General features: G+C 40.3%; 1 protein-coding gene across 1 annotated transcript in view; it reads left to right on the top strand.

Annotated features, from left to right (window-relative positions):
• Window positions 1–1,421: 1,421 nt before the first annotated feature.
• Pgant2 (polypeptide N-acetylgalactosaminyltransferase 2) overlaps window positions 1,422–25,227 on the top strand; it is a 200,193-nt gene continuing 176,387 nt past the window's right edge. The window contains exon 1 of the mRNA XM_069116479.1: window positions 1,422–1,722. Within this exon, the coding sequence (XP_068972580.1) occupies window positions 1,633–1,722 (90 nt within the window). The 5' untranslated portion in view covers window positions 1,422–1,632. The remainder of the gene's footprint in view (window positions 1,723–25,227) is intronic.

The raw sequence follows: 25,227 nt of genomic DNA on the forward strand, positions 1-25,227 counted from the left end.
AATAAATTTAAAGCTTAGTCTATCACCGAAGCTCTATTTCGACGAATCGATTTCATTTGAAAAATGCCTTGTTAGAGGATGTAAAATTATTGATGAAATATTATTTATACAATTATTTAATAAAAATATACAGCATTAATAAACATCATGAGAGGATTGCTGTATAGGTGTAAGAACTTGTATAATATTGAAAATTAATGATGATATTTAATTTCACCAACAAATTTGTGCCAATTAAAAGTTTAGTAACACGTTCACCGGAATATGAAAATCAAACATCGACCATGCAACATAATTTTCCATCACGTGCCAATCTTCTAGTTTAATTTTCCATTTCTTTGACATACATGAAAAGAGAAGGAAGCTGTGAGCACAGTGATTTCGATGATCGGTGAGTAGGCTGCTTTTGGCTTCTATCAATGTGCTTGAAATTTGGATTAGATTTTAATTTGGATCTGTAAAAATACGTTTCCGCGATTTAAGCAAGACGATCCGAAAATATACAAAAATAAGCTTTGATAACGCAGTTGCTCAAGGACCGTATTGCGTATTTCCTCACATTTACATGATTCACCATGAAATCAAAATAACCAAAGCATGCATAGAAAAGTTTTCAGAATAAACGAAGGAATTATAGTTGAAGGTCTAGAAAACCTTTATGCGAACTTGCTTTTCCCGAGATACGACCGTTAAATTCTTTCATTATGCGATACGATTTGCGTATACACTCGCATATAAATATTCCAGCATTTACTATAAAATACTTTTATGTACATATCGCATGTGATTATATGTATAATATTAATACATGTAACGAGACATAACTGTCATGATTATAGCGATAAAATTTAAAACTAATCCGGAAATGTATATGGAAATTGCAAAATATTTATTACACATATATATTCATAAAAAATTAGTATACGGCATAATTACTCATAAGTGTTAAATATGTTTCCACTGAATATTAAGACTTATTAATATAATAGATAATTTACTGCTTAAACATTTTTGTGATCTCTACATATATATATATCCTCCAATGAATATCTTAATTTTTACGTATATTTTCAGATTAGTTTCATACTTTATTAATATAATCATGTAGCAGTGCTCTATAATATTGCTCAAGGTATTTCCTATAATACACATAATATATTCATGAAAAATATCTATAAATATTGGAATACTTTCGTGAATCAGTATATACGAAAAGATCCGTGAGCAGTTGCGTCGCATTGCATAGAGAGGTCAGCATGAAACCGATATAAGAATTCGGCGGGCCACACTGTGAGATTCGAAATTTCGCGCTAAGGAGGCCAGTGGGCGTCATAGCCTACAAACTGCGCTTGAGGCGCCGCCTGGCGTGGGGATTGGGAAGCTTCGGCGCGTTCGCAGTGACCGCATAGCCGCCGTTCTCGTCGAAGCCGGACAGTATGGCTTCGGCTGCCGGTTCGTTCGCGTTAGTGGTGTTTGTCCACGGTGTTGCGGTGCGTACTCGGCGGCGGGTGTGCGTGGTCCGTTTTTTCCGAACGAAACACCGCGCGTGAAACGTGGACATACGAGGTGGTACGAGATCACCGACCGTAGACGAGGACGAGGGGCGAGATTGAACAAGATACACAACCAGAGATGCGGCGAAATGTGAAAATTGTGTTGCTGCTGTCATGCGCGTGGATGTTCGCCTTTGTTTATTACTACCACACGTCGCGAGATACCAAGGTATGTCAATGAATTGTCTTTTGTCATGAGCGTAATTCCGGTTGCGTGATCTTGGCCGCCATGTGCGCGACGTTCGACGATCGGAGCGCAGCCCCACGCGAAAGCCACGCTCCCCTTTCATTGTAAGCACACGCTTGTCGAATTTCTGTGATTTGTGATGTATCAAGGAAAGAAGTCGTGTCATACTCGAGGGAGGCTCTGTTATTTACAAACATCGAGTATCAGAAATTCGCATAGTTCACAGCCTAACAATGTTTATGTTTATGTTTATGTCTATGTATATTATTATTTATGTTTTAAAGATGCAGTTTTGTAATAGTATGTAATAATATGTTCAGTTTGTATACTGTTATATTTATTACAGCATTTATGCATGTTAAGCCCAAAGTTATATTAAGATTCGTATCATTTGGTAGTACTCTGATACGACTACATAGAATTAATGTTATGAAAAAGTAATGTGGATACTGATAAACGATCCATTGAAAAACAGCAATACGTACAAATACTTTTTGTAGCCACTGTATATACTATATTTATGAGATGTTGAACTCTGTTTCATAATATCTTTTTATTTTCGCGCGGTGGATCGCGATATTTTAATAATGGAATCGGAAGCGATTCTGCGACGACGAAAATACGATTCTCCGTCCAAATGCTTTGTCGTCGTGTTCGTCGAGCCGTGAAACGTGGAACGTTGAATGTAGAAGATGTGAGCATTCGTAACGTTGTCTCAATTTTCTTCGTGATATAATACGAAAGTTATCTTTCGTGGTGTCATTTGAATCGATCTTGCATTTGAATCTGGAACGGTTATCATGTGACCCGTTTACGTGTCATGCGGAGGTTGGGAATTAGAGTTCTCGGGGAATGTAACGCGAAGTATATCAAATGGTTAACACGCGGCAAGTAACGACGGCGTTTGCAGCCGGATTTTGCCGCTTGTTACGCCTTTATTAGTAACATACAATCGTTCGTACGGCTTTAGAAACAATACCAATAATCTGTTCCAGTATCTTGCCGATTCGAACATACACCGTTTTGCAATTTAACATTCACATTCGCAAATTTTGTATGTGATTATGTATGTAATCAACATACAAAATAAATATATACACATGTTTAAGTTTCATGACATACTTTATTTGATATTGTATGCATATATGTATTTAGTATATACAGAATGTTCCGTAAATTGTACTATTGTAAAATTGTACTCTAGCTTGTTTCTTCTTTCTTTCTATTCATATTTATAGTTCTAAGTATAATTAACGTTGGATTTTGTTACCTACCAATTCCAATTTCTTAATAGTACGAGCTATTCAGCATATCAATATCCCAGTTGATTACACACGTACTGATACATTTTTAAAATTATCTTCTTAAAAACGGAGTCTTATTTAAAAAACCTTTTATTCTTTATTTTCGATTAATTTTTTCGTACAGCGATGTTACAGTGTAATAGTTATGAACATAGTAATTACTTTATGTATATTACATATTATTATGAATTTCTATTGTTAACAAGATCTCTCAAACTCGTAATAGGATAATATCAAAGAAACTCAACGTGATATTAATTACAAATGACAGAAAGTTTAGTATCCTTTGATCCTGAAACTCCTCTAAGTTCTCTTTTAGGGACGAAAATTAACTTCTGTCTACTGCACTTTAAATTGCTTTGCTACATCAAGGCATATTCATCATTCGAAAACCGCGATTTTCCACGATTTTGTAACTCGCTCCCAGCCTGTTCTTATTACTCCTTTTCGTAAACACGTTAATTAGAGGCAATGCAGCGAGTAACCCGTGCGAGTCGCGGAAAAGAGAGTGAAAGTGATTCTCGATGCTATTCAGCCGCTCTGGTAACAGATATTTATCTTACGCGGTGAATAAATCGCGAAGCCTTGCTTCACGAGCCGATGATTTCCGCGAACCATTAGGTGCGATACTTGAAAAGAGACGTGGCAAATTATAGCTCGTGCATTGCTATAGAAAGAATTTTATACGTCAAACAACGTGGCAAATTTTTTTCTTCCGTGCATTTTAAAGGCGTGTTAGCACTATAAAACCTTAATACTGTTTAAATTTATTTTGCATTTCAAATTTGGCGCATAATAAATTTCTGTTTCAAATTTTCCCTTCGTAATTACAAATTCTTAATTTCCACATTAATAGAACGAAGTTTGCTGGAAAATTTCCTGCATATTTCTGTATTTTAAACCTTCGTATTTTCATAGAAAAGCTTTTGAATACGTATGTTTGTATATCATACGTACACACATAGATGTTCGAGAACGCAATTCAACGAGACGGTATCGGAAAATTTGCATTAGCTCTTGTAAAGACCGTTTACCCTGCATGCATTAGTGCGACTCCAGGCTTGAAAGATTGACTGATGTGTTTACGGCCTCGTGAATGGACCCAGCGAGCGTGGCACGTGCACGCGTCCCCGGTAGTAGTGTATTCAACTTGCAAGCAACTGGTGAATAAAGCACAGAAAACTTGCGCGAACTTATTTTTGACTCGCGTAACGCCACGTATGTCTGTCATGGTGTTTAAAAATTAATTATTTGAATCGTAATAACGAAAGAAAGTGGAAGATACGTTAGTAGAAATGTAATTTTTACATTTTATAGCTGTTTTAATTATAGCTCCGGATAGGTTGGAAGCTGATGTAAATTCATTTTTACGAACAAATTTGAATGAAAATTTTGATCGACTCGAATATTTCGTAATAGGATGCGTTTGGTACATGAAAAATTTTGGAATTTGTTGTGCCCGAGTTATTTGCGTCCAATATCTCGTGAAATTAACGCGGATGTTCACCGAATTTTTCCGTGATTCGTGTTTCAACGACCTTTGCTTTAACTATTTAGAAATATTATTTGATCTTTTATTTCAAACTTATTCATTCCTCGGTTATTTTGTACTCTTTCATTTTTATTATCGCAACAAAATGAAAGGAAGGAGGTCAATAATCATAATCATATTTTTCAGTGCGATATTAAAACGGTCTCGTGTATCGACGAACGGCATTTCATATACCGCAACATTTTCTGATTTATAGTCCTGTAATTTTCTGGTTTCGTTCGACCTGGAATGCGGTGCGTTGCGACTGCACCGTAGATGTATTAACGTTCTTTCTTCTGATAAAATATCGCCACGTTATTAAACCATCGTCCATATAAATCCAAATTCATCTACATCTGTGTCGTGAGATTTCCGATTATTTTTTCAATAAACGCTATTTGTTTTTTTCTTCCTCTTGATCGAAATTCAGGTCATGCAATTTCACGGAAGAAAAAGGTAAAAAAGAAAGGAAAGTACAATTGCGTCGGAGGAATGCATAAAAAATTAACTCTCCTCCACTCTCGAGTATCGTATCGACTCTTCGTTTCCTCTTTCTGCGTAATTTCACTTTTCAACCTTCTCGTATCCATTCGTCGTGTCGCGTTGTCATCTCGATCCAGATTTCGAACGATCGAAAAATCTACCGTTAGCAATGAGAAACGAACGTAATGGGCGATCCGTTACGCGTTGGGCAGCAAAGTGAAAGCGATCCCGACAGTTTCGGAGAAGTTCCAAATTATGGTGACCGTTATCGAGACGGTTTTTTGATTCACCAGTCACGAACAATTCGTCGAACGTAGTTTGTTTCTGAAACAACGACTGTCGTTAGCGGAAACATGTAACGCAAGATAATTTTCTCATCCTTCGACAGATAGCTTTTACATTTTTCCACGAGTCGTTATCGTTAGGACAAATGACTCGGCTTTCGTTTCCAAGAATATCTATAGGAAGTAATTAACCATTGAAAGGGTAAAACATTCCTTAAAACGGCGAGAGATGATCATTCGTTCGAATAAAATTTTAAACGTCCGGCTATTCCAGTATCCTTGTTTCAAAGTAAGATTCTTATTATTATTCGAAATAATGTAACGGATCCATTGGTTCGATAAAATGTGATCGATCCGGTCGCAGCAATATTACTATTAAAATTGGAACGTGAAATTCGTATTTGAATTCGTAGCCAATGCGAGCTCGTTTTGATTTGACGTTGGAATTATTAGTTGCGTGAATTATGGAGCTTTAAATCGACACACTGTTAATCGTAGTAATCGAAATAATTGAATTTTTCTATTAGAAACGACATTAAGTCCGGTTGTTGTAAAATCGCTAAAATCTGATCGGTCTTCATTGACGATGTGTAAGCGAGTAACGAAATCGCGGGTGATCCACTTTTACGACGAGGCTGAAGAAGCTGCCGCGTGACTGCGTTTTTTTTCTCCCCGGGCGTGGAAAACTACGTCGTCGATCCGGATCCATGCGAAGAACGATTCCTACCGTTCGACCACGATTTTCTATCGTCGGCAGCGCAGCGTTAATCGCTGACGCTCTAATGGAGCGGACTAATCGCGCGATCCTGCAGGAAACGATTCGGCCATTAAACTCGAAAGCCACGATAGAAACGTTTCCGCGCGTCTCTGTCGAGTTACGATGATTGCATCATCGAGCATTCGGGACACAAGCCTCGTGGATCCGCGAAAACCATTTTCCTTTCTCCGTTACCTTTCAAAAATCTCCATTCCATTCTTTTGTCTTCGTCTTTAATTCCATAAAGAACGATTCGGCCATTAAACTCGACAATCACCAAATTTCAATATTCACGATCTTTCGTCTAATTTATTCATCGATTACGATAAACCATTGAATTATAATTACGCTACGTAGCGAGCTGTGAAGTTGTTAAAAAGAAGTCACCGATATTCGGACAAATACCCGAAGGGACGGCGACATGGCAAAACTCTTTACGAGATATCGACGTTACGTGTCGAACGTCTCGTAAAACAACCGATTCTTTGATGGTGCACGTGGCATCGACGGTTGGTTAAAATTTCTGAGTAATTTCCTTTTGACAAAATCATCGATAAAAATTAGAATAAAATGAAAAACGACGTGTAGGAGACGGTAGAGAACGTAACGCGTGCGAAGTACGTGTTGTTAGCAAATGGTCCGACGATGTGTTCGCGTTACCGGATCTCGCTAAACGTTGATGTTTATTCCCTTTGGCGTAAATCGTGTGGAATTTTCTCCGAAACTTTGCAACGAAATCGTGTCTCACAGTATGTATTTCGTCTTTCGTTTATTTCCTTGAATATATTTTCCTTGTACGATACGCATTATCGTTAGATCCTTTTTATCGAGATTGAAATCCATATCAGTTGTTTTATGTAAGATTTATAAAGTTAAGTACGTTTATGATTCATCGAAATTTGATCGTTTCTAAAAGGTCTTTTGCAGCGTTTATTAACGTTTTAATAGATGGACAATAGGAAGACGGAGACTAGAGAGTTATGCAGATATAAAAGCGCATGAAAAAGGTTGAATAATGGACGCGGTTGTCCCGTTCCGTTGGCCGTGTATCGTTTTTATCGGCCCGTTCTGGACTTTAATTTCCGTCCATCGATTCCATCTAACCCATGTTATCGGACGATTGTAAGTATTTCTTTTTAAAGAATACCCTTTATTGGACGCAAAAGCGAGCAATTGGCTTTCAATATTATCTATCCAACGAGAATGCAATATGCGGTAAAGCGGATTTTTCAAAGGAAACTTTCGGTCTTAAAATCTTTCACTCGTTCTAGAATCAGGAGTAATAAAAATCTTTTTTTAAAAAAAAAACCTTGTACTTTCGATCGAATGCAATACAGGCTATACTCCTTCGAAACTTCGAAACTCCAATGCTTCTACGTTGCTTTCTATTTAAAAACTCTCAGCATCCTGTCCACTCGTTTTAAAAATACACTTCTCCCTTCAGAAAAGTCGCGCTTACATCCGCTATTCTAATTTAGCCACTCGTCTAGACGCATTTTTAAAACTTCTGCTAGACTTGCTCTATATTTATCGATAACAGAGTATTGCGAAGGGTAATAGTGTCGGATGAAACAAAAATACAGCAGTATAAAACATAGGATGTAAAGTAACAGAACGAATGAAGTACACGTCACACATACAAGATATCCCAGGATTTAACAGATTCTGTCAGTTTACTCTATGGGTATAAACAAGCAAAAAATGTTATACAAATATAAGTTATTTAAAGCTTAATTTAAAAAAATATAGTAAAAGAGTTGAAGCGCGCGGGGGCACAGTAATGGATTTGTGGTTAAGCAGCCTGTATATCTATGCCAACTAAAAATGAAAAAGAGAATTAAAATAGCTGTTTCGTGTCTAAAAGCCTTCTCCTTATGTAACATAATAGAAGAAAAGAAAATGTAACAGGTACAAAATTTTGCCAACACTTTCCATCGATCGTACTCCGCTTTCTTTACCAAATATTCCAAATATCGTATTGTAGCTTGGTTTCGTCTATGTAATATCCATTTGCGAGCTATATACATTAGCTCGAAATTTCGAAAAGCAATTTGCTGATTCGTCGCACACACGTTAACACGCGTGCTCACCTGGCGCTTGCTGCTCGCTAGCACGCATTTCGCCGTTGTTCATTAATCGGTGAAGCCATTAGAAAGCAACGCAAATTCATCAGCGTGCCTGTGCGCACACAGTTTAGCGCGCTCTGCCTGTGGGTGTCGAATTACATCAAAGGGAGCGTATATGCATGCACTCAGAATCTGGAAAATAGGGTTGATCGTTGGAAGACCAGTTCTACATTTTGGTGACCCTGTTCTACCGTGATCAGCCGCCCACGCACGCGTGTGTCTGTGGCACGCATGTATAGTCATGGAATGTACGTCGTCGAATATGTCAGCTATTCATGTTCCATGAAACGACGTTCATGTCTGTTTTATGTGGCAAAAAAAAAAAAAAAGAAGAGAAAAAAGCGAAGAGAAACGAGGAAAATAAACCACGTTTCCGATCGTGTCTATTAATTAGCTGGTTCGTAAATCTCAGAGAAGCTTTTCATAGAGCAGAAGATAATGATTGGTTTCTCTGTTTGGTACGCGTCTCGTTTCTGTTTTTCAGTTGCCGGTCCGCTCTATTTATGAATCCGAGTAACAATGGGATTTGTGAAAGAGCGTCGAGTTTCGATTCAATTTCTAGAAGCTGAAAGTTGCACGGTAAAGTCAGAGTTTCGAACATTTCACTTCGCTGGAAATTCGTTTCGCTCGATCCGCGTATAAATCCGTTTCGCCTAAAAGCGGCCGGTGCAAACACGATACAGTTTCGAAGATGCGATGCAATTAAACGCAATAGGGTTCGCCAGGCGTGTGCATGAGTCGTGTTAAATAACTGGAACGCAGCGCGCATAATTGGTTACGTGTAATTGCCACTGAACGCGTTTGTCTACGGCGCAACCGTAGTCGGTCTCTGTATTATTTGTAACCGATGCGACAGAGCCCGTTTAAATTCGCTTTCTGCGCGGATTGTTACCATCCGTTCACTACGAAACGAGCGGTCGCTGTAAATCCGGCATCGATTTGCCCTGTGAATTTTCTAATGACCAGTTTGTCACTAGATTGGATCGCTACCGGAAACACCTGTCGATTTATCGATAGTTGTTCGCACCACGCGGATAGATTTTGTTCTGCTAAAGAAAACGTTAAGAAAGAGAATATTAATTTCGTCGCGCTTGTTAATAACGTAGCTTATTAATGACAAAGCCGCATCTAACGTTACCAATGATAGTTTGCTTGAACGCCGTTTCAGTATCGATTAGTTACTCCAGTTTGTCACTATTTGAGGGGAAACTTGGAGCTTCCGTGTATATGAACGGTCTCGTCCCTTTCAAACCGTTAATAGTCTTCCGGCTGCATTAGCCCCGTGAAAAGCTAAGTTTCGATAAACAGTTAATCGGTTTATTTGCCAGCTTGTCTCGGTCTTGGCAAACACGTTCAAAATTAATCTCGATCGCGCTCTGGGCTGGTACTTATGTACTTGGTCGACCGTTCCGTGTAAATATTTAATCGACGGCTATGGTCTCGATCCGGGTCCCCCGGCCAGGAGGAAACCAAGACGGTTATCCTCGACGTCACGCGAATTTGCATATGCATGTAGCGCGCAGCCTCTTGCTTTTACTTAGCGTTGCTTCTATCGGTCCTCGACTTGCCCTTTCGTTCAGCGCCGCGTCTCACGAATACTTTTTACCCTGGCGAGAATATTCGGTCAGTATCCAACTATTTGTTCCACACGATCGTCCGCGTTCCAAGTTTCAACAGCGAATTTTTATCTGGCAAGGAAATTTGCTGACGATTGACAAACTACATTCGACGCATAGTGGGTTATTTTCGTGGGTTTTACTGGTGCGCAGGACGCAATTTACACGATAACAATCCTAAAAGCAGCAGAATCTTTCCGGAGACGGAATAATATAGCGAGCCGGGTTGCAATCGCGACGCGAATTGTTGGAATTACAATGCGGTTACGAGACTGTAATGTCGCACGTCAACTCATCTCCTCGTCGTCGCAAATGAACCATGAGCCGCTTTTTCACCTCTCCACGCTCGTACACGTTTTTACGCGCTTTAATTTCCGCGTGCTCGCAAGTACATCTACTGCCGGGTGAATGCTTCCGGAGATATGTACGACCGCGAGATGAAGCGTAATGTGTCCAGGATGAATGCTTTTTATCTCCGACAACGATCATCTTTGAACTCTAAAATAGTTGAAACGCGACGTTAAACAGATATCACATTCCGTATCGTTGGAATATTCACGTATTTTATTGATGATATTTAGTCTACTTATAAGAACAAGAAAATTTACAAAGCGTTGTTGAATATTATTCAATTTACAAGGACATTTAACATGGAAAATTTATACGCCTATAAAACTTGTATGTTTCATATGACATACGTAATATATTCGTAAAAAGTTTCTACGAGTATTCGAATATTTTCATGCGCCTGTTTATTTGAAACAGTGACTCGTATGAGAAATTAGAACGACTGAAAAAAATAATTTCATTCGTGTTCCAGCAAAACTTTCTCCGAGTCCAATTTTCTCCTACATTCGCGATAAACGCGCATAATTCTCTAAAGCTGAACGAATTCCTGTTTCCATTTCACCTTCCTTAAACATCCGTTCCGGTGTGTTTCGTTTCGCTTTATGCAAAACGTTCAGACACGGAGCGCTGACTTCCCAAGGATAACTGTGATTAATATCTTGACCTGGCTTGGTAATAAGTAATAGCTGGCCTGTAGACGCGTGTGCATACATCGCACGTGTGTTTACACGAAGCTGTGCATTTCTGCCTGAACAATGTCGGACTAACGCGCTACGGCCGACACGTATACGCGTACCCAGCCGAGACACGAGCCTGATGAAATTGCTCGCGTTCGTTCATCGGGAATCGCCGCGCCGTCGAAATAGGATTTTCCGCGTAGAATCTGCCGGCACGCGGCCGATTTCAACATGCTCCGGCTCAGGGATCACGCGTCAGTTTATTGGCGAACCCTCTCGATATCTGAAACGAATGGCTGATTAGTTTTCCTGGTAATTAGAAATTCTGCGTTGATTTGTTGGAGCTTTGGTCTTTGTCTTGTTCTTTCACAAAGATGTACGTCGACCTCTTAAATTTGGAGCGATACAACAACTTTATTGTTCGTAGCCATTTTCAAAAGTCTTATATTTTCGAATTTATCGGATTATTTCTCTTTTTAACTATTTCATGTTAGTTATACGGATGATAGAAAATTGGAAATAGACTTACCACGTCTTGTTGTTTCCTTTGTCTTCTTCGACTGTATCTTACTTGTAGCTCTCTTACGCAATTTTAAACAAGTATTATTAGTGAAGTTTTACTTTCTTCTACCTATAATAGTTGCCTTTATGATAGTTCCTAAATTACTAATAATCTGATTATTCTATTCGACGAAAATTGAAAGAGAAGTCTATAACCTCTCGTAACTTGTCAATTCGCTAATATTATTATATAGTTGGTAAATTATTATGCCCTGTTATCATCGAGTACTCTGTATTTCATTTATTTCTCCGCGAGATTTTATTCATAATTTCATAGTTACAAAACGTACAAAGTGCGCCATGAACTCGCGCCGGGGAACGATAAACCGCGATATAAAGCCGCGCAAGCGGAAATTTTGGCGATTCGTTCGAAGGTTCAATAACAGTGCAGACAGGAACGTCGCCGATGAATAGAGCCCGTCGTCGAGTTGTTTTTTAATGGGTTTGCTCACGACGTTACGGAAATTGGGTTCGCGGATCCCCGTTTCGCGCCTTTGCTCTTTATACTCGCTGCTCGTTTTTTCGCAAAGGATTACGCGTGGAAACGGAAGGCAAAGGCGCCGCATAAAAACGAAGAAAAATACTCGACGAGCTTCTCCTATTCCTCAGCAGGAAATGTATCATCTCGTGAAAATTAAATTATTTTTCGCTCGATGAGTACCGGTTCCGTTTCTCTGTGATTCCATGGCAGAGGTCATAGCGTTCTCTGATTATAAGATAGCGTTCCACCAGTGCTAGAACACGACGTTTGATCCAGTTTCCCAGGCGGATCAGTCCCGTGTGATTTGCATGGCTGTAAGATCGGTGCCAATTATCAGTCTCGCGTGTTTTACTGCGCCGCGGCCATCAGAAAGAACCGGAACACCGGGGTACTTGACCTTTGTTCCATTTACAGTGCATCTGATAGATTCGTCCGCCTGGACTGACGGTGCAAAATGAGACGAAAAGCCTTTGAGCTTCGTGGAATTTCTTTAACGGATAAGAAATGCTCATCCTTATATCACCTTTTTGATCAATATTTCGTTACATGAACCTCTCAGAAACTAACCTCGTCAAATCTACTTTCGGGTAATTTTTTAATTTCATTACATAAATTCCAAGATAATTCTAAAAAATAGCGTATGTAACATCATCACTTTTCCGTACTTCTCGATTTATGACGGGGTTGATTCACATTAGAAATAATGCGCTGTTTTAACCAGAATATTATTACTATCGTCATTACAGGGATTCTACTGTGTGACTCACGACAGATTTAAATAGAAGCTACGGTTCTCACTCGCTATCTACGAGAGAATATTAACCTGTGTGCAAGTTCTGCCAACGACAAAGATTCATCTACGCTTTTCATTGGTTCGACGAATTCAGCAGATCCGCAAAATAAAACTTGGTTCCCGGTGTGGAGAGTCTTACGCGGAAAGAGGATGAACGTGCCGTGGATTTTATTAGGTCGTCGGACAGAGGAAAGGTCGGGGCGGTTTCGGTATTCTTCGTAGTCCAAGGAAAATCTGGACTAATTAAGGTGGCAGCGTGCACGACGGCGCGCAGTTTAATCGTACTTTTCTAGCCATGGCCTCGCCATCTGCCGTGACTGCTGGCGGCGTTCGTTAATAGCGTTAATTCTTCCGTGGCTACGTATGAATCAGCTGGCACTCGTTAATTCGCCCCCGTGGAATTGTCCGGCGACGTGTAACGGTTCTCTCGTGAATTCGGCTCCAACTATAACGAAATCGTTCTTTTCTCTGTATGAAAAAAAAATGAAAAAAAAGAAAGAAAAAGAAAAGAACCAGAGAAAAAAGAGATCCTGAAATGCTGCTCTTGTTCGATCACGCATGAAGAGGGTTTAATTAAATATAATTAACGTGGGTCGTGGCGAACATTTTTCTGAAGCGCGGCAAACGAACCTGCGAGGAAAAAGGGAACACCACCCAAGGAAATATAATTTCGCGTTTTCATCCGTTTTCCTTTATTCGCTAATATCCGCGTGAATTCGGTAATTCGGTTAATCAGCTCTTTCGTTTTGCGAATCGTTACTTGCGCAACCATACAGAGCTGTATCAGAGCCCCCAAGGCTCGGAAGACGGCGACCCATCTTTTTTCTTTCCTGTTTCTCGTCAACGTTGCGACAACCCCGAGGGGAGACTTTCGACCGAACCAATTGGAGGACCCTCGTCATTCTCCTTTCCTCTCCTATATACGTACGTACATATGTACACATACTGAATATGATTAAAAAACTGTTTAAGATTGTAGGCTGTTAGAAGCTTTGAGATTATACTTGTACGAACGTTACAGTTATTCGAGACAATTAGCGGTAGCAGAGAGCCGCTAGTTTTTCGTTTTTATTGGCATTCCTGTGCCGATAGCTGTACGAAACACATCGCAGTTTGTAAGACATGTTAGTTAATAGAGTATGTTTGTATCGTGTATGTGTTAGGTCGTCCGAAAAGTTTCTTTCGTTTTATAAGGAAATGATAGACGCACAATATTTTTTGTTTTATATCAGTTTATTGTATTATGCACGAATATAATAATAGAAATAGAATGAAATGGATCATACCTAATTCAGTAAAGTAATATAAAACAGAAATTGTTGTTCATCTATTATTATCCTATGAAACGAAAGAAACTTTTCGGACAACCTAATATAATCCAACTCTTTGTTTTTCTTATCTACGTAACATGGGTGAGCTTCTTTCACTCTTTTTTTATCTATTCCATACAAAATTCTTTTAATGTGATTTGGGTTACTGATACGTTATAGGGAATTGTAGATGCTTACGTGTATGATCTTTAGTACATTACTCGTATGTTCCTCTTACTGTTGTAACTAATAGAAATTATCCTTACGAATTCTTGCATCGTTATCTTGCGCAAATGCAAAATCTTGGCCGATCAACGGTTTCCTTGATAGTTTAAGCTTTAAATTATAATAATCGAAAGCGTATGGTGTCTCAATATTTACGAACAAGAGTGTGCGTTTCGAACCTCGAGTCTTCGACTTTCGCATCCATAATTATGCTCGACTGTGAGCAGAACCGTTCGAGGAGACCCGGCTGGATATCTAGCCAAATCTAACTTGACTAGCTTTAAATGTTCAGCCCTGTAATTAATGAATGCAAATGCCGGCCGCCTCGCGGCGTTCCTAGTTTTCGGTTTTCAGACGAAAGACAATGGACGGCGTTTTCGCTCGACGAACTGGATAGCGATGGAAAACACCGCAGTTCCATTAGTTTGGAAATTGTATTTCGAAGAGTTCACTGGCGCGCGGTTGACGTGAAACCTTCCCTTTTCCCGTTGCGCGAGCCGCCGCGCCGTTCAGTTTACGCGCCTCGTCGTATGCGACTCGTTTCGGTTCGTGAAATGCCCGTAAGCTTTCTCCCGGCGAGGTATTTGCGCTGAATTTTCTGTAATTCCGCGCCAGCGGTTTTTACAAACTCTTACCTGCTGCCTTAACCGGCTTGTTACTCGTCATACGAGTATGATAGCGGAACGAAATGGTTCCGTAAAAGATGATTATTCCGTCGAAGTATACGACCAAAGCGGATTCGCGTCGACTTTTCCGCAAACGATCTCGGAGGATATATTCCAGACGTTTCGAAATACCTACTTTACCTCTTGCTAGTTCCTCGCTGTAATTGATGCTTGTTGAATTCCGCGAATTGCTGTCTAATTTCGCAATTATACGGCGGAGAGCTCAAGATTGTTCATAAATCGTTCGATATTCGAGAGGGAGCGATTCGACGAGGTTAATTGTCAAGATTTATTCGAGCCTCGGGTCCAACAATGAACTAGTTACACGGACACTCGATACGTCGTTCGGCCACACGACAATGCCTTCCTAATGTACCCGATACCTGACATAATTTGTCCCACGGTGTGTTCCAGCCTACAGCTTTCGCCGAGTGGTATTGTGTGCGGTAAGGTTTCGACGTAATTGACCCGAGTAACACGAGCGAGAATTGCACGGAATTGTGTGCCTTCGTGTTCTGCCCAAAAGAGCAGAGTGCACCGGCTGCCGTAAAACGCTATTTTCGCGTTTATGGGAATGTAAACAAGCTCGTGTTTGAGGTTTTTCCAGTCTCGAGGACTGGGTCTTCGTCGGGGAATCGTGCTGGTTACAGCCGTTTCTGGAACGGCTTTTAGGACGGCAGCGGGAGATCTTAAAATTTTTTAACGATCCTCCGGTGACCTGTGCACACGATGTTCCTTTCCGGCTGTCGATGTTTTCGTGAAAGCGTTCGTTGGCCGATGAAGCCAGGTATACGGAATTACGAGGTTACTCGGAACTATCGATCGACTCTGAGTTGATCGGGTAAGCAGCTTGATGTTGCGTTGAAATATCCAGATAGTTTAAACGAGCTTAAATAACCAATATGCCACGGTGGTTTTTAAACCGTCATAAGAAGATCATCCTTGCTCGCAGTTGCAAGAAGTTTTTAATAAAAGAGCCTTTGTCGAGGACACTGGGACGAATGAGCAGAAAACACTCACATTAATCGAGCAAAAATGGGTGATGTAAAAACATTAATTGCTTTTCTTCGACTCCGTGCATCATTGTTGTTCCACGATTAACACGATAACGGAGATGGCAACGAAAGGATATCTTGAATGTAAAACAGACTGGTTATGAAGATTTAATATCACGTCTCCTTACTTTTTGGGACCCGTATCATTAGCGGTATCCTCGTAGGGAAATATTTTGTTTGGTGAAATGCTTTCTGGGCATTCGCGTGACCGTTGTTGGCGGTTACGACTCCGAATCCGACGACGACGACGACGACTAGAAGCGAGGAGGAGGAGCGTGTTTCGTCGCATGAAAATATGAGGAGTGGTTTTCGTCATTGTACATGGAGTCGAACGGGCGCGACAGAAAGGCGAAACGTAGGGAGGAAGAGCTAGGGTTAAAAAGGGACGCGTACACATACACAGTGGGAAGGGGTTGTTCGGAGGTAAGCAGAGTGGTTTCAAGTGGGGAGAACGGGGTGGCGTGTGTGCAACCACCTCTGGGAACGCGGCGAATACCGCAGTGCGCAGTATTTATCTGTTTTAATTTTATTTCACCGGCTGTAGCCTCCTCGGTTGCACGTTAATCACAATTAAATAGGATCTCTCCTCCCGGCAGTCTAAGGCCCGAAGAAAAACAAAACAGCCGAATTTACCCCGACCTGCTTCCCGCTATTTGTTTAGCTCTTCTTCCCTCCCGCGGGATATTCGATAAAACCCGGGGATGGCTCAAGCTCTAATCACGAACTTTTCCCATTTTTATTTTATGAAACTTCGTTGGTCTAACCGTTATTCGTGTTTCCATTATCATAGGAACTTTCGGATGAATTTAAAATTTATTTTTAATGCGTTTAATACGCCGTTAACTTCTTACGCAGGTAAAGTAACGATGGAAAATAACGAAGGTTTCTTCTCTAGTTTTTGGCATGCGATTCGTATTCCATATCAAATCGTGTCACTCTTAGGGACGAATTTTCTTTTGCCAAGAATTTCTCTTGGAACAATAAACTGTAGATCGTGATAAATAACCGGGATACAGGGGGTTTGCGGCATCAACCGAGTTAATTTTTAACCCCCTCAGTAGCCTGGCGAGATTTATCGTGCGCTACCCTTTTGTTAAGCCGAGTCGCGTATGTGTGTGCAGGCTGCGTGCACGGTCGATGGTGTGCGACTACGTCGCGAAAAAAAGTCGCTATATTTCCACGGAAAGCCCCTTTATCCGGCCCCCGATGCAGCTTACGCCGACATTCGATCTCGCAAATTGAACGATTGTTATCTTGCCACCTTCTCTACGTATTTTTTTCACGTTCGAAAACATTCGTCGCATTGTTCATACTTGACAATTTTTTTCTATTTCCCATCTAATTATTGTTCTTCTATTTCAGCTGAATAGACTGACCATTATTTCCTGTAGTTAAAATTTTACTCTGACACGAATCATTGCTCAAATGTATTTTTTAATGAATTAAAGAGCAACAGGAACATAGGTGTTTTTTCATGACACACACGCGGCGTGACATGTACTTTTTAACGTTACAGCGCATGATCTCATGCTAGTATTAAACCAAGTCGCGTTACGACGGTGACCAGCAGGAATTTTATGGCGATTTAAAAATTTGAACGAACGCCGAATGGTTGGAAGTTGGTCGCGGCGAATTTTGTTTAATTAAAGCTAGCTCGGAAGTTCGGTCACCGTAGGCTTCCGCTAATTTTTCCACCGTTAACCGCAGACATTCCTATGACAAGCATTTATCTTTGCAGCAGGAAATTAATATTATTCCCACATGTAATTCATTTAATTTGATCATTTCATTTTACTCTTTATTTGCCTTATGAAATGAAATATTAATAAGCAATTTGAAAAAGGAATAGGAGTATCACGAACGAGTTTCGGAGATCGGTCACAGTTACGTTAAAAATTCCGACATAGTGCAAGTTGCGAGTTACGCAAACGAAGGAAATTCAGTTCCATTCGGTTAGATATTCCGCCGCTGGGTGATGCATCGCCCCGTCAACAGGATACGGTAAATCACTCGCCTATGCTGTACGTGGCCCTGTTTCACTGATTTCCAATCGTTAGCGTGGTATTTGCAAAATAGGATGCACCCTACGCGTTCTCGGTATCACGCGGCTGCCCTGAACCTGCAGGGCTACAAAAAGGGTGGAACAATGCACGCTTTACAAGTGTCATCTACGTCCTCTAAATCATGGCATCCACCGGCGGCCTGTCTTTTTACGCTCGGCTTACAGGGGCTCGCTTTTCACCCCTCGGAGGTTGAAACATTAAACGAACAAGGGGCCAACTCGATTTCACTCCGAAATTCAACTGCGTTCGTGTAATTGGCGTCAGTTACTGTGATTCGTCGTTTGTTCGGGGCAATTAATTTTTCAGAGTACTAACGAGAATTTATCGATGTCAAATTAATTTAAAATTTCATTCCATGAACTTCGTTAAAATGAATACAAATGAACAGATACTTTATAACAACGTGTGATTTAAAAGTTACATATTCACGTATCTGCTTATATTTCATAAATTTTATTTTATTTACCAATTAATGTATTACCGTATTGCGACGTTAAAACATTTATTTACGACAATCATGTAAATATTATTTCGTATTCTGTAAGCTGAGAGAGAAAAAGTGTAATCAATTGCGACCGTTCTTCTCAAAAGCAAACTACGAAATATGTTCGCTTCATAATTGCACTCATTGTTAAACAAGCGAGATTCATTTTGAAAGAATAATTGGTTGATTCATGCCTATCAAGGATCACGGTGCGTCGAAAAAAGATCTCATCGAAGACTAATTACATCCGATTGTCCATTTCTCTTCTGCGCGTGTTCCTTGCATGGCAAGCTAAACACCGCGGCTCGTTTATCCATCGCGTGAATAGTCTGCCTTAATTAGAACAAAATTACTCATTACACAGCTGCCGGGCTATAATTAATTTTCGGCCTGTTCAGCATGACTGTTTCGTCGTGATACAAGTGATTTCCACACGTTTCTTTCTATCCTCCATCTTTACCAATCTTTCTCCTGGTCATTCCTCTTATTTAAAGTAATTTCACATGGCACGAGCAACCTGGAATATCGAATATATCAAACCGAATTTTAGTGGAAGAACGAGTTGGAATCGCGCGTTTAATTTGATTATGAAATTTCCAAACACTACATCGCGATAAGTGTTCAATGGTCACACGATAATCCCATTATTTCGCTATATCCTGTTCATTGCAGTCGAGCTATATGAATTGCACGATTTAAATGCATGCGTGCTTTTGTGCCAGTTACAAATGATACGATTATATTAATTTACCCGACCGATTAAATACGATTAAACCTAAGCCGAATCTTTTGACATTTCAAGGCTTCATTTAATTCGTTCGTTTCATCTTTTATGTTCTTTTTCATACTATTTCCACAATGCTCGTCAACACATAAAAAGCCAGAGACGCTCTTCGCGAGCATCTAAGTTCGTTTCTCGCTCGGTAGAAGAGAATCTGGCGACATTGTCGAGTCGATGGTTAACAAAACAAGGAATCGGTGCAATTTCCTGGTGCGTTCGACCGACAGGAAACGCGAGCCAGAGTGCTCGTGAGTTGCTCGAGTCGTCTTCGATCTAGCGCAGTCTCATCTTGCGTCACTTTTCTTTCGCGGCCATCGCTTTTCCTCTTTCTCCAGACGCCGTTCTATTCGCCGTGAAATTCATCGCGACGCGCTGGAACAGCCGCATAGTCTCCCGTTTTACGCAACGACGATTCACTTTTCTTCTGCCGTGAGAAACGGCACTGCGCCGGCCGGAAGAAACCGCGGTGCTCCAAACCGATCTCAGTTTTTGTCCTAGAATTTCTTGTGACTCCTTTTTCTGTGCTCGTTAATGGCGAGGAGTAATCGCGAGATCGTGGCGCAATTTTTCGCCTATTTGGCCGCAGGGTTCTTCAGCTTTGCCGAGATGGTGAGGTAGTATGAATTTTTGTAACCTTGAACGTTGGCGTCATCGAGTTCCAAGAAAACGAGTATAAGTTTGTTTAGAAAAAACTGTAATCCGTTTAATGCTGGGAATTTGTAACTCGGAGACACTTAAATTTGTCGACTTGTCACTTTCCCGACGGCGATGATAAAATGTAAATGTAAATCCATTAGCTGACGAACGTTCAGAATCCTCTCTCTTTCTCTCTGTCTCTCTTTAGAAGTTACCGACTCATCGTAATCAAGAACCAAGACCAGTGGCAATTAGCACAGTGCTACGAATGAAATGTTGTAACGAAGTAATACTGGTGCTCGGAAAATAGTATCATCGTCGTTTTATTTCTTGGCGAAACGGGTCGAACGAAAGACTGAAAAGGCGGAATGTTCGAAAACGCTCGTACTAACATTCGCCGCAGCCGAGATAGCGTTTTGGCGGTAGTCACGTAAGTTCCTAGTTAATTAAGGCAATGGATATCTCCCACGATTTCTACTCCCCCGCCGTTAACGACGCTTTGTTTCTCGTGAAACGTTGTCACGTCGCGGCGAAGGTACGCGAATACCGATTTACTTTCCTCGCCGCGTAGAACGCGTGAAAACAATTACGTGAGATACCGACGCGGTGAACAATCGAACCATACGCGATTTCCACTGTTTTCGTCGCTTCCACATTTCCTTGTGGCACTTTCTTTCGTCGCGGAACATCGCGATTTGTGTGTCTGATTACTAGCGGAAAGGAAACCTTCTTGGGTTACTCGAGTACTCAGGAACATTAACATATTTTATGTTTCCGATGTTGGAATTTTTCAAACTCTCAAATTTTTATGTATTTAGAGTTCCAAATGTGTTAAATATTCAAATGTCTAAATATTTAAATTTTCAAATGTTCGAACTGTGCAATGTGAAATATTGAAATTTTCAAATTCTCGAAATTTTTAATATTCAAATATTCATATCCGCGAAACTTGGAACGTTTCGGAGCGCGTAGTACGATTAGGTACCTAAGAAACGTCGAGCATCTCCGGCGCATTTCTTTATCCTCGTTGCATGGTAGCTGTCGTAGTTCCTCCTCTCGTCGTGCTAGTCCATGAATATTCTATTCGCGTGCTTTCGCGGGCACGATTGCGCAACGGAGAACGTCGACGGGAACGCGACTTAAGGTTGGAAACGCCGAATCACTTTCATTCTCGGTTCCGGTTCAGGGTCGTTTAGCTGAGCTGTTTCAGGGTCACGAGGCTTCAGGATGCAGGAAGCTCTACTTAAACGCGTTTGTCTCTCCACTTGAAACTGTTCTTAACTGCCGTGTATTATGATAAATTACTGCCGAAAGTTTCCGGCCGAACTATAAATCTATTTCAGTTTAAATTACATATAAGTCGATAGAATTCCTCTTGCATAAATTCGGCACATATATTTCACCTATGCTTGCGTAATATAATTTTGCTTCTTCAAAAAGAAGTTGTTACTATTGTTGATGCCACACTTCCAGCAGACGTTGTGTATTTTCGTTACTTGAAATAGTTCTGCTCGTTTAGCCTTTCGAAGCATTCTGGATAGGTTCGACCTTCATCTAAAATCTAAAACGCTCCTATATTACTATAGCGGATAAAACGTAGTGAAAGTAAAAGGAAACACGTAAAAGAAATACAGCGCGATACAAAAGCAACGTATCTTCAAGATACTACACTTGCAAGTTTATATTACGAATAACAAAAAATTTCTGTAATTTGTAATAATAACAATGGACAGATGAAGAATGGACAGAATGGATAATAACAATAAAACAGATGAAGCGCCTTTCTTTCTAATGAATCCCACAGTACATCTATGATGTACAGAAATTGAACAGCTATAAATGGTTGAAGCGAACGAACCTCAACTGTTGCGTCGAAAAATGTCGAGAGGTATCTATTTATCTCGCAATTACAGAGAGCATGATCGATGAAGTCACCACGCTTCAGAGGCAATTGGCTGCTCGGCACTTTTTCCCGAGATTTCACGTGTCGTATTCGCGAGTGCCGCGGCCGCTTTAATTAAACGTACGGCTATCGATCGAGTTGCCGTTGCGTATATAGAATCGTGCGAGTGAAAACAGCAAAGTTAACAAGGAATGCGAACACGGAGAAACCGCAGTCTACTCGGGCCGTGTTTGCTCGCAGCATTTACGTGGAAATGCGGACTGGATACGATAGACCAACGTTGTGTCACTGTGTTTAAAATATCCACTGGAAACGTGGCCCGAGCTGGAATCGTAAGAAGAAACGATTGCCGTACTCGTTAGACGATTCGGTGTTAGGATCGATTTGGTTGGTTTAATCGCGAGAACGAGCGGGAATTTAACGCCCCAGTAACCTGGTCACGCGCGTGAAATTCAATCGCGCACAATCGGGGCCGGGCGAAACGAGAACGCGAAGAACCGTTCGGAGATCCTCTCTGCTTCCTGATTGCCTCGTTGAAAATACAGCTTCGGGAGCAGCTCTTGAAATAAACGAAAGTACCTCGAACATACTTGATTAGATTTCACAAGAGAACCGCTAAGGCTTTTAAGATATCGGATATTTGATCGGTGGTGCGTTAACTTGTCTATTTACAAGTGGTCTTATTTTTATTTCTCTGCTGTATGCGTATCTTATTGAATAATCTGATTGTAATGACAATGTGAAATGGAAAAGTAGAAATTTATTAATGTTTTCGGTATTACGGTATGGTATATCTGTGGCACACGATATAAAGCGCAGAAAATGAAAATAAACAATGGTATAAATTGCTATAAATAACCAAATGCAAAATATGGGAATACAAATAAACGTATGTAATAAGTTGTTACGTGTGTTATTGCTAATAAGCGAATCGAGAATGTAAACACGCAAACTGAGAACATAAATAAACTGTAATGTATTTAGAAATAAATTGAAAATTGTGTAACATCGATGTTACACGCGATCTGGCCAAATTATCTTCAATTTCAACATCGATACTTTGAAAGTATACAGCGTATTTCAAGATACCTTTCAAGGCAGAATTAATGATGGTGTCGAGAGAAAATCCGTATCTGCTACGTAGAGATAATGCTATCCTCTATATGCGGATCCGATAGGTTCGCTGCAGTACTCGATGCTTTCCAACACTGCTCGAATTTGTTGGAGATTCTTTGATTTCATGAAATTGAACTCTAGTCGTTTCGTTCTCGAGTAAAGGTTGCAAGGGGGTAAGAAGGTTGGACTGAATCGTAAAGAACCGAGGTGCTACGTTTGATCGATTCCCTTTCGCGAATACACACCAAAGCAAAGGAAAGAGTCTATGAAATCGTAGTCGAGGGATTGATGTGTGCTCTGCGCGCTCGCTGGATAATTTGCATATCGCTTTGAAGATGATTCAATCTTCCACGTGTTAAGCAAGACTACCTGAATTTCGAGTTTTAAGATAGAAGAAGAAAATATTTCGATCTCTGAAGCTAAATTTGGCCGTTTGGTGCATTTGGGTTGTGTTTCAAAGAAGGATTATGAAACGCTGCTATTGTTATTCTATCTTTATCATAGTTATCACATGGACATACGAAACTTGGCTGTATCGTCATAAAACAAAATGCAATAAGGCGAAGACTCTTATGTCTTTGCGATAATTAAATGTGATTTTCCCGAGAACGATAATCCAACTTGTACAAGGATTAAGTCAGTATACAAAGCTGAAAAGTTTCCAAAATTTCACAATAAATTACACGATCTTTGGAAAGTGGCACAAAAGCTTAAACGTGACCGGTACAAGATTTTCAAGTAGAAGGTAGATTTTCGATATTATATTCCTAGTATGATGTACAGGAAAATTACGTGTGCATTTTATGAAACGGACGTAGAGTATGTTGGCGCAAACTTTATGTCAGTCATAAAGAAGCGCGAACGGAGCTTATTAAACCGTTACTCGGTACCGTAAAGTAAAATGTCACGTTAGGGGAGTGGAAAGAAGCCAACCTCGAGAACTGTATCGTCGTAATTGCATGCAAATATCGAGGACACACGGAAGCACGAGTTTCCGTCTTATGTACCGTTCTGTCAATCTTTATCATTTCCCACTTAAAAATTGTTGAAGTGTATCTTTGTATCCGATCCTCTTTCGAAAAATTACTACTAATATTGCTAAAAGCTCTTACATATTTCCACTAACTACAGAAACAAACAATCCGAGATCCGTATCGTTTTGACCGTCTGTTTTTCTATTTCCAATGTGAAAAATTCTCTTCTGTGATCCTTCAACTTTATTCCGCTCTTGTTGCCAATGCACACGATTATATTTCAGTGAAAATCTATTATTCTAATTTCGTATAAGCTAGCTGATACCAGGACCGGTTTCAGCAAGGTTTCGAAAATCCGCAATTCACGGGTGGCCGCGAGAGCTTTAATCGTTCAGCTACGCGTCATTAATTACGCGATCACGACACGCGATATATAATCGATCTTTCCGCTGTCCGCGCGGATCGATCGCAATGGCCGGCACCGCGGCCGGTTAATTGATTCTGTTGGACGTTCGAAACTGCTCACCAACGATAATTATCGTGCGCTCGAGTTGCGCTGTCGCAGCACGGAAACACCGCGGAGGAACAGCTATGTCAAGCGGTTTTTCCGCTGGACATCGGCTACCTTTCGTCGGTTGAAAAATGATGGATCCGCTGCGTCGTATCGCGTTCGCATTCCGTGTTTAATCACACCCGATCAATTTCGTTCTTGCTTTAATTGGACGCTACGATCGGACCCCGTTGACTAAACAGATCTTTCGATTATTATTTTTATTGTTATATTTAGTGAACGATGCTGAATCTGCTGAATCACGGTTTTAACGTCTTCGTTTTGTTAGAGTTGTATGTTAAGATTTTGCTAGAGAAATATGTAGGATTGGCTTGTGGAAATTTATTTAATTTTTTGTGTACTAAATTTTAAGTTTTCTTGGTGAATCGTGTGTGACGTCTTTTCAATTCTTTATTAGAGCCACGGATTTGTTTCTATCTTTTATCAGTGAGAAAAAGATATGTCCTGAAAAATATAAATGTCCGCTTTGCTAACAAACAAAATGGATATATTAGAGATACATATCTTATGGTCATTGTTGCATAAAGTCTTCTATTTCGAACGTCAGTACATTTCAAATAAATATTAAATTATATTACACATTTCCCTACTTTCACGTATTTTGTGCAAGTTATATAATTGTTTGAAATTATTTCTATCTTTTGTGGATGTTATAATTGAAGGACGTTATTATAATTACTCGTTAATTGCGAAAATTACGCGGTGGCCAATATATATATGTAGATAATTAGGCTCAATTCGCA

The sequence above is a fragment of the Bombus flavifrons genome, chromosome 7 (assembly GCF_040668555.2).
Source record: "Bombus flavifrons isolate JBK064 chromosome 7, iyBomFlav1_principal, whole genome shotgun sequence".
NCBI classification, from domain to species: Eukaryota; Metazoa; Arthropoda; class Insecta; order Hymenoptera; family Apidae; genus Bombus; species Bombus flavifrons.